This window comes from Rattus rattus, chromosome 12 (assembly GCF_011064425.1).
Source record: "Rattus rattus isolate New Zealand chromosome 12, Rrattus_CSIRO_v1, whole genome shotgun sequence".
NCBI lineage: Eukaryota > Metazoa > Chordata > Mammalia > Rodentia > Muridae > Rattus > Rattus rattus.
In genome coordinates this window covers 54237650-54248118 of record NC_046165.1, presented here as the reverse complement: position 1 = coordinate 54248118, position 10469 = coordinate 54237650, and the positions used below count along the sequence as shown (strand labels likewise).

The following is a 10469-nucleotide window of genomic DNA, read 5'->3' as shown; positions in this document are numbered from 1 at the left end:
CGAACCCCGAACCATCTTGAAGGGGGCGGGGGGGGGAAGACCCTTGTTGTAACAGGTGATGTATGTGAGACTTGCAACATTCTTGCAACATTAGAGCAAAGCGTAAGCTTCCCGTCTACTACGACTCCTCTAGCTCCTTTCCCACGACAGTCACTGCTTGTGTCTCTGACACAAGCAGTATCAGACAGAGAAATAACAGTGACTAGCCTGTGAAGATGCTCCTAGCTCGGCCCCGGGCGCAACCGGGTCGCGCAAAGGAAACTCCACCTCAAACAGAGAAGAAAGTGTTAACGTGTGGGCCCGCCTCCCTCCCGCCTCTTCCGGGCAAAAGAGGGCGTGTCCTACATCACTTCCTGGAGACTGGCCGAATCCGGAAGTGATCTTCGAGAATCTACTTTTCTACAGAGGACCCCGGCAGTCGGCGTGAGTTTAGGACCATGAGCTGGTGAGTGAGGCCGGGTGGCGTCGGCTGGAGCCAGAGCGGCCTGACAGCCCCGCTTCTAAGCGGTTCCGGGAGCCTCCTCGGTGCCCTCCCGGAGGCTCCATCTCTCGGCCAGGCTTCCGAGGATCCCTTAGCCTGAGACCCCGGGTCTGATCCTGTTGCCTGCCCTTTCTCTCATCGCTTTTCCTTTTAGCTCCTTGGCTTGAAGAGCCCCTCTTCCCTCCTCTCTCAGCTATCCATTGAGGTGGAGGCAATTCCTCCTTCGCTCCCGTGGGCATTTCTACCCCGCGCTTATCCGCTTCGGAGCTGTGTTTCTCACCGAGGCAGTCTAGGCACAGCTCTGTGATCAAAAACCAGCAGCTTTCAGACAACTAGAGTAGCATTACCTAACAGTCCTCAAAAGACGAAATTCTTTTTAAAAAGTTAAACGTTGATTCTCACACGAAAGGGATCAGAATTACACCACACACATTCTCTTAATGTGTGATTGGACTGTTTGAATCTTTCCAGGACTGTGACCTACTGCCCTCTCTCTAAGATAGACATAGCTTAAACTATGAGGATCCTCAAACCAAGGAGCCATAGAGGCTGGAGTGTCGTCACAGCTGCAGGTGAAGAATTCACGGTAGATTTTCCCTAATGTTTGTGATTAGCTTACTGTGGGAAGACCTCTTTCCCCAAAAGCTAGTCCTTGTTTGTTGCTCTGATGATTTTTTTTTTAATGTGCAGAGGGGAAAAGTCATAGATTATCTCTATTCCTAGGGCTTTTGTAAAGATTGCCCATGTCAAGAACTTTACCATGAGACCCAAGAGCCTGTGTGTCCCCAGTCCCCATTCTCACAAACTCCAACTGTTTACAGTGCATTTGTATGAATAAATTGACCTCCAGAGAAGTATGAGATTAATCAGCCCTCTTTAGATCCCAAGGTGCCTTAATGTAGGGGCAATACTTGCTCAAGAGCCCAGCCTGTTATGCAAAATAAGTGCATGATAATCAGCTGTGAATGAATAAAATTAGCTAGACACCCTCTGAGAAGGCTTTCACTCTTGACCACCAGTGGAGACCAAGCTTTAGCCACAAGCAGCTAATGTCAGTCAATGTCAAGGATAGCTTTCTAATGTACAGTGTAAACCACATCTGCCCCTTCCTCCACCTGCTTCTCAGACTGAGATTAATTGGTGGACAAATGTCAGCCAGCTGGGGAAGCAGTGAAGGGAAGCCCCCTGCCATGCTCTAATAAGCCCCAGCAGGAGATACTCATTTCCCCTCAACCTCTTGCTCCAAGAGGCCAACAGAAAACTGGAATCCCTAAAAGATCAAAAGGCACTTCTTCGGGGTTGGGGATTTAGCTCAGTGGTAGAGGCGCTTGCCTAGGAAGCGCAAGGCCCTGGCTTCGGTCCCCAGCTCCGAAAAAAAAAGAACCAAAAAAAAAAAGCACTTCTTCAATTCCCTTTCCTAAAGGGAAATTTCCTAAAGTGGAATTGTTTTCTTTTAAACTTCAATTTGTGTACCTCCAGCCTCATGATACTAGAAGTCATCTTGGTTTATGCACCTTGAATCTTTAGATCTCTCTTGCCTAATTTTTTATAATAGAAAGCAGGAATTACATGTGCTTTCTGTTTAGACTGATATTTATAAATAAAAAAAAAAAAAATAGAAGTGGAACAGAGACCACTAGAGGTGAGCTGAGGCAAGTGTCTTCATCTGTCTTCCAGAAAGTTTCCCTCCTCCACCTCTTCCTCCTCCTTTTTTGAAAAACTAGCCTTTTTTTCCAAACCATTCCTCAACGGTGCCCATCAGGTTGGAGAGAACCAGAATTGGCAGTAACTAACAGGGCTGAGGCTGTTGTGAACTAATTTGTCAGTACAAGCATAACTTAGTACCTCTTTGGACTGAGGGTCACAACCAAAAGCATGCCTTTGTCCCCGAAGGATGAGATTCTTTTCTCTTCCTGCTTCGAGGGCTTCTACGTCATCTCTTGCGTGGACCCTGACCCTCTCTCCCAGAGAGGGGACCAACACCAATGCCTGGGCACACAATCACACTCAGTTCCTAGCTCAATGGCTGGCAAGGGAACGAGGGTTGGGTCCTTCTGATTCACTCCCAGCGTGGTTTTCCTGCTCCCAGAATGAATCCGTCCATTCATCTGCAACTGGAATTTTCACTAGGGGAAGAGACCAGAGTGACGTAGAGCCATCATGGAAGGCAGATACCCAAGGTCAAGTTCACCAAGTACGTGGACTATGCCAAGCATAGTTAAATAAGGCCTAAGGCTGCCGTGGCCCATGATGCCCAAAGGGTATCCATTGTTCTGGACTAGGCTGTACTTTCAAAATGTCACAGTGAGAAATGTCCAATATTGATGCCCTTTGCACACTGTGGACTTTGCATAAAGAGTAAGAGATCTTTGTTTCTTTCACTGTGCAGGCAGCCTGTATAACCCCATTTATTTAGTGAGTACCTGCGCTACCACCCACCCACCCACTCATTAGCTTTCCAGCAAGGCAACTCAGTGATCTGTCCTATTTGGAGGAAAGCATTGGATATTTGCCTCTCAGAGCACAAATTTATCTCTTGGCCCCAAATCAAATGCCCCCCCTCCCACTTTGTCATCACCCCTGCTCCACCTGTTTCCCCATAAACATACATGTGTTCAGTATGGTATGTAGAGAAAACTAACCACTCTTGGAGTAATTGCCGGGCGTGGTGGCACACACCTTTAACCAAGCACCTTCCTGGGAAGCATAGGTAAGTGAATCTCCTTGAGTTCAAGGCCAAACTAGTCTACATAGTAAATTCCAGGCCAATCAGGCATAGCCATTGAGACCCTGTATCAAAAACAAGAACAGTGACTTTAATCTAGCCATCTCCAAGAATTATAGCTTTTCCTGAATCCATGCATCTCAATAATCTGAAGTATAAATGACAGGATAGGGTGGGGTGCTGGAGGTATCGAGTCATCTGAGAAGGAAAGGGATTAAGGGTAATAGAGATAACATTGGATTAGGAAACCAAGTATTCCATTTAAGTCCAGGTTCTATTACTCACAGGGTGGCTAGTCAGCCTTTCTAGGTCTTGTTTTCTCCCTCTGTAACATGGAGTAGATTAATCCCAGGCGATACTCTACCACAGGAGTCTGCTAGTACGCATGAAGACTGTGTGCCTCTTTCTGACATTTAGGCTTCTTCTCACTCACTGCCTTCTTAGATATTGATATTCCCCAGACTCAGTGTGCAGTGTGTTTGGAAGGTGAACAGCTGATGTCCCACAGGCAGGTGTCTGGTAAATTAGGTGTCAGTAAATGCCTTTTCCTCTTAAGGCCTCTTTCAGTTCTGATGGTTTTATGGAGCTATACAGTATGACACCCACAGAGGATAGTCAACCAATATCTGTTGATTAAATGCTTTTAGACATTACAAAGATGCTGAATGTTGAGGGACATTTGGAAGGCTGAAAGAGTCAACACTTGTCCTTAGCAAGTGCCTGGAAGTACTGGAAATTACATGTCAGGAAGATGTCAGGAACGGTTCCAAGCAGATTTTAATTGAACTTTGACCTAGCAAGTGCCTAGTGTTTCCAAGGAGAACTGAGAACAAAATGCAGGTGAGAAGAAGTGTGTGGGAAAAGTGGTAGGAGAGGGTGCTTGGCAGGGTTTGTCTGGCCAGTCGGCAGGGAGGCCAGCACAGTACAGACTGGTTGGGCAGAGGCTCCAGGGTTGGGGCTTGGCACCCTGCTTTGAAGCCCCGTTTTATACGTCTGTCAGTGCCCTGCTGAGGAGTTGAAGTTGAGCCTGGCCTTTGGAAAATTGAGGGCTTTTAAGCAAAGAGGTCGCATAGCAAAAGCAGTGATTTAAATTATTGTGGCTGTGGCTGCAAAACTCAGAAAGGAGAAAGTCATGAAAGGACCTGGAGGATAGCTTCCCAGGCCAATCTTGTTGTTCTCAGGTGGCCCCCACCTTGTTTTTTGAGACAGGGTCCCAGAATACATGTATATTATTTTATTTATAAATAATATAAATATAAATATAATATATAATATAAATATATGTATATATAATGTGTCACAATTTAAATTGATCTATATGTCCTGGCTTAGAACCTAGCACCCCAGAAAGAAATTTGATAGGTATTTTGAATGCATGGATTGCAGTTTGAAAACTGACTGTGCAGGAGTATGGTCACAAATATTCAAACTACAAACTAGAACTTGTCACTTCAGAAGTGTGAATATGGTATTTATTTAGCTAGTTTTGCTATTTTTTTCATTTTTTTAAGATTTATTTATTTTATGAATATGAGTACACTGTCGATGTCTGCAGACACACCAGAAGAGGACATCAGATCCCATTTACAGATGGTTGTTAGCCACCATGTGATTGCTGGGATTTGAACTCAGGACCTCTGGAGGAGCAGTCAGTGCTCTTAACCCCTGAGCCATCTCTCCAGCCCCTTGCTATGTTGATAAAAATAAAATTTTTTAAAGTGTAGGTGCTGGGGATGTAAATCCGTGAGTGGTAGAACACTCATTTAGCATGTCAAAGGCTGTAGGTTCGATCCCCAATACCAAAAGAGAGACAGAGACAGCAGATTTCAGGCAAACAGACCAATGCCACCTCACAGCCATCATAGAGGCAAGAAGTGTCTGAGAGTGAGGAGTTGTGGGAACCCACTGGGGTGTTGGGCAAATTGGGATCCGTAAACCTGAGACAGTGGAGCTACAGCAGCCAGGGCCTCAGATGAACCACATGCCAGAAGCCAGCTTTGTCACTGTGAATGTCCAGCAACTATGATATCATACATAGATATGATAAATATATGTATGTATGTATGTATGTATGTATGTATGTATGTATGTATACACACACACAGTGAAGTGACATGTTAAATGAGTGACATAGCCGGGTATAGTGTAATCCCAACACTTGGAATACTGAGGCAGAAGCATCATGAGTTTGAGGACAACCTGAACTACAGCTTGAAACTCTATAAATGAACTAAGTGAAGTCTAAGTGTATGTGGACATGGATGAGTCTCAGAAGTATACAGCTGAGTGTAAAAGCTGGCGTCTCAGTGACATCGTGCTGCTTACGTAACATCTGGACCAGAAAAATGATACTAGGATTTGCTTATGGACACGTCTAGTGGACATAAGAGGAGAATAAGAAATCACCCGGGTGATGGCGGCTCAGGAGGCAGAGGCAGGGGGATCTCTGTTAGAAGCCAGCCTGGACTATAGAGTGAGTTCCAGGACAGGACTACACAGAGAAACCCGAGAGAGAGAGGGGGGGGGGAGGGAGAGGGAGGGAGAGGGAGGAGGGGAGAGGAGAGAGGGAGAGACAGAAAGAGGGAGAGAGGGAGAGAGGGAGAGACAATACACAAAGGACAAGACTCAGGGGCTTGGGAGCTCCAGCATCCATAAAGTTGGGCACCCACTGTCTCCTGGCTTCAAGTCTTGCTGATTAGAATGAGAATAAATGGTGACGTGTCTGTCAAGTACTAGAGGTTTCTCAGACAGTCATCACTAAGCACCTTCAATTTTTTATCTACTCATCTCTTGGCTTTTAAGCACATGCCAGCCTCCAAGCTGCTAGCACAGATCCTTGCAGTGTTTAGGGAGAAATCCCCTCTGGGTTGGAAGTTGGGGAGTAGCTTGGCCCTGGATGTGGTACAGTCTGCTACAGGAGAGCTACATGCTTCAGCAACAGCACAGAAGTCTTCAGTCCACTCCCAAGTTACTTCTGTCACTTTGCAGCCCTCCCTCTAGGCCTCAGTTTGGTCATCATCACAGTGCCACTGCCACCACCATCACACCAAAACTCCAGACCCCTGAGTATCAGGAACTATTTCAAGCATTAAACTTACTTAGCACCCTCTGCAGCCCTATAGGGTAAGCAGATATTTGCTCTATTTTATTAGAATTTTTTTTTTTTTTCGGAGCTGGGGACCGAACCCAGGGCCTTGCACTTCCTAGGCAAGCACTCTATTACTGAGCTAAATCCCCAACCCCTGCTCTATTTTATAGGTAAGGGAGTTGAGGTGACTTGTGTGAATGTCACAGCTGGTGGTGGGCACAGCCAGGATCTGAACCCCAGCATTCTGACACGAGGCCTCCCCCTGTGCCATCCCTGTGAACTACAGGAGAAGAGTGCTTCCTGTGAGTGGATGGCTATATCAGAAGCATCTCACACAGAATCTGGCCATAGTAGATGCTTGATAAATGCTCACTTCAATTCAGTGGCGTCATTGTTTACATGACCCAACACCATGTGGTTCATTCTGTCTCCCCTTCAGAGGGCAGCTTGGGGAACAGCGGGAAGGAAGGATCACAGATGAGCCGATGGATTGTCCTGGTCCCACATACAAGTCAGCCAAGTCACAGAGTCATGCTTTTTATTTTTAATTTTGCACACAGCCTCTTCTAACGAATGGCAGGGCAGGGTCATGTTCCAAATGCTCTGGTTTGGGATGCAGTTAATTCGTGTCAAGCACAGCTAGGGCAGGAGGCAGTGGTCATAGATAACTGAAGTAAGTGATTTCAGCCCAGGTTGTTAGCCTCTAAGGATGTCTATCCTTCCCTTTCTCAGACTGACCTTTCTCTGGCCTTCAGCATAGCAACTAGAAAAGAGATCCACTGAGCACCTGTTCCAGTGGTGCTGCATGACTCCATAAACCCTGCCTGGCCTTGGTCCTCTGCTTGTATGATTGTTAAAGAGGCAGTGGCCTTGTGGGACCAGAGCAGAGCAGGCAGGACTCCAAAGACAGTAACTGAAGATGGGGGCAGGGCCAGTCCTAGCCCACTGGAGAAGCTGCTGCCTCACGCCCACCTTCCTCTCTTGCTGAGACAGTGACTCAGGCCCAGACCACTCTCTGGGGAGCCAGGGTTTCAGCCACTATCAACCACCGCCCACTCTTGCCCAGCCTTCCTTTCTTTCTTCTCACCCAACCCCAGTTCTGTGAGTCTCTTGCCCAACTGGAGATATCCAAAGACACAGAAGCGGGGGGGGGGGGGGGGGGCGGTTCTGATTTTTTTTGGGGGCTCTCTCTACCCGAAGGCCTGGATTCCTATTTACTAGAAACAAATTTTGGAAAGGCAGGTGAAGCTGAAAGAGGTTACAGAGCCGTACAGAGGTTTGAACTCCCAGTCATTGCGTATGAGTGTAAGGGATGCTCCCAAGAAGGCAGGAATTGAGTGATGTGCTGGGGTGACTCAGGGGATCCCCACCCAGCCACCATCTGGGTCAGCCTCTTATCTCTGTCCCCGCAGTAGGGGCGGGTGAGGAAACAAAAGATTGAGAAACGTAGCAAATGGAGAATGCAAATAGCTGTTTTGTAAATAGATGTTACACAAGAGCAGGAACTTTTTTGGAAGGTTTTACTGAGACAGACAGAATTAGCCAACTGGCATCATGCTGCTAATAGAGATATTTACTGTTTGAGAGAAGTGTATTTGTAGCTTCGGAGAACATCCTGTTGACTTCTTTATTGTGAAAAAAAAAAATAGTCCTTCCCCTCTGTACACATGGAACTTGTTTTTTGTTTTCCTTCTTTCCGAGGTGAGATATGTTGGAGGTTGAGGGCTTTTTTTCTCCATTTTGTTACTGAGACCAAAATATCCCTTCCCCTAGCCTCTGGTGCTCATGTTTATAGAGTGCCAGCAGGACTGAGAAGTGCCTGCCGTGTGAGAAAGGGAACTATAAGCTTCTTGATTGCTTCCAGAACATAGAGGTTTTCTGGATAGCAGACCCTACTTTCTCTCTGGGCTACTGCTTGCCCCGCTAATCCCCAGGGGAGGACAGGAAAAAAGCTGGGTCAGGAGGAACAGCTCACATGCTGCCACCTCCCAGAATAGCAACTTCTCCTAGCCTTTCTGCCACCGGGAAGGAGAAGCAGAGAGCCTGGCAAAGTGTCTCGAGGCTTCAGCTTCTTTCCTTTTGTCCCCTCCTTGCCACCTTCCTCTGCCCACTGAGAGTATGTCCCATATCAGTGCCAAGGAGCATTCCATCTGCCCCTGGTTTTTAGTTATTTCCTGGGCACAACGGGGTTATATAAAAAAATTTACCCAAAAGACTCATCTCCCTTCATAGTATCCTCAAAATCTCTTCAGTTCCTTGGGGACTGGAGAGATGGCTCAGTCATTGAGAGCAATTGCTGCTCTTGCAGAGGAATTGAGTTCAGTTCCCAGCACTGTAAGGATGCTAACCACTATCTGTAACTCGACCTCCAGATGTCCAACACCGTCTTCTGGCTTCTATGGGCACGTTGTACACATGTGTACACATACAGGCATAACATTCATACACATAAAATAAAAATGATATATTCTCTTGACTCGAGCTCTGGTAACTTACCCAGACAAAGGCCACGTCTGATCTGGAGCTGGCTGTTGGCATTCCTTGTCAATTGGAGCCCAAAGGCTCCTTTTTCTTCTTTATACACCTTTGTCTAAGACGAGGGGGGGTGGGACTTCTTTGTATATTTTTCAGGAATCTTAAATCATAGTACAGTATAGTATTCTGCAGGACCTGAGTGTGGAACAGTGCATTCCTTTTGCTCATTAGTTTAATCAGGCATCAGTTTGGGATGACATAAAAGGTTCATGAGACCCTGGCATGGGTTTTCCTTATTTGTCCTAATGTTTCCGAACCCAGCATAGCACTTGGCACAGAAGGTGCCCCTTAGTAAGGATGCAGTAAACATTTACCACAAAGCTGAGAACGTTGCACTGTACCTAAAACAGTCCCTGCCAAGGGTGCAAAGAAGAAAGCATTCAGCCTCTGTCTTTGGTAAGCTATGTATCATGATCGGAAAGCAGATGTAGACACATAGACGTTAACTAACCTGTACCCGTCACCAAGCAGAACTCATCAGTAATGATAGGGTAGTTCAGTATTAGGAAACATACTTGCTAACTCTGTCACAGTGGTACATCATACGAGGAAGAGGGGTTGGAGATTTAGCTCAGTGGTAGAGCGCTTGCCTAGCAAGCGCAAGGCCCTGGGTTCGGTCCCCAGCTCCGGAAAAAAAGAAAAACAAAAAATAGGAGGAAGAGTAAATGGCTCACCCAGAAGCATGCTGTCAAGAAATTGACTTGCCAAAAATGCAGTCTTTGTATCTTTTAGTAATCTAGGAACAGAAAGCTGCTTCCTTCCTGTTCACAGGCTTTCTGGCTGAAGACAGTGACTCCCTTCATATTTCTTAATGAAAGAGCAAATGCAAAGCCATCTTATTCTTACAAAAAAGAAAAAGACTTCTAGTTAACACAGTAACTAAGAAGTAAGCACAGGGTCAAGTAGTCATGAAGAAAGGGAACACTTTATCATTTTCCTATACCTATTTAGAAACCCTAGCTCCCTTCTGCAGTTGAATTTCTTTTTTTTTAAAGTTATTTATTATATATGAGTACACGGTCGCTGCCCTCAGACACACCAGAAGAGGACATCAGACCCCATTTACAGATGCTTGTGAGCTACCATGTGGTTGCTGGGATTTGAACTCAGGACCTCTGGAAGAGCAGTGAGTGCTCTTAACCACTGAGCCATCTCTCCAGCCCTGCAGGTGAATTTCTTAAGCTATACAGGTTAAGTATGTAGGTATGCTGGTGTGGTCGGTGGTTGCAAGGTAAATGTATCCAGCAAGATAAAATGAAAAAGAATCCCATTTTATGCGATTAAAAAAATAACCACTATGGAACATATAGAGCTAAAAAATTTACGTTTAAATATTACTTTGGGCTCATAATAGCCAACAAAATAAATGTAGAGGCCCCATTTAAGAAAGAAAGGGAGGGGTGGAATGGGAGAGAGGGTAATGGAAACAAAACAAAGAATCAAGTCTTATGACTAAGGGACACAAGAAAAAGATTGAATGAGCAGATGGAAATATTACCACCTAGGTGTAAACTTATGTATCTATGGATGTAGGTTCTTCACACACTTAAAGTACGATGCATCTCTAATGATACTAAATATGTATTTATAGGACTTTAGTGTGGAGGGAGGACACAGCAGGTGATTCATCTTGAATAATA

The 10469-nt window shown here is 45.8% G+C and overlaps 1 protein-coding gene across 1 annotated transcript in view; it reads left to right on the top strand.

The window, feature by feature from the left end:
- Window positions 1-338: 338 nt before the first annotated feature.
- Bin3 (bridging integrator 3) overlaps window positions 339-10469 on the top strand; it is a 37975-nt gene continuing 27844 nt past the window's right edge. Inside the window, exon 1 of the mRNA XM_032917190.1 lies at window positions 339-445. Coding sequence (XP_032773081.1) covers window positions 438-445 — 8 coding nt within the window. The 5' untranslated portion in view covers window positions 339-437. The remainder of the gene's footprint in view (window positions 446-10469) is intronic.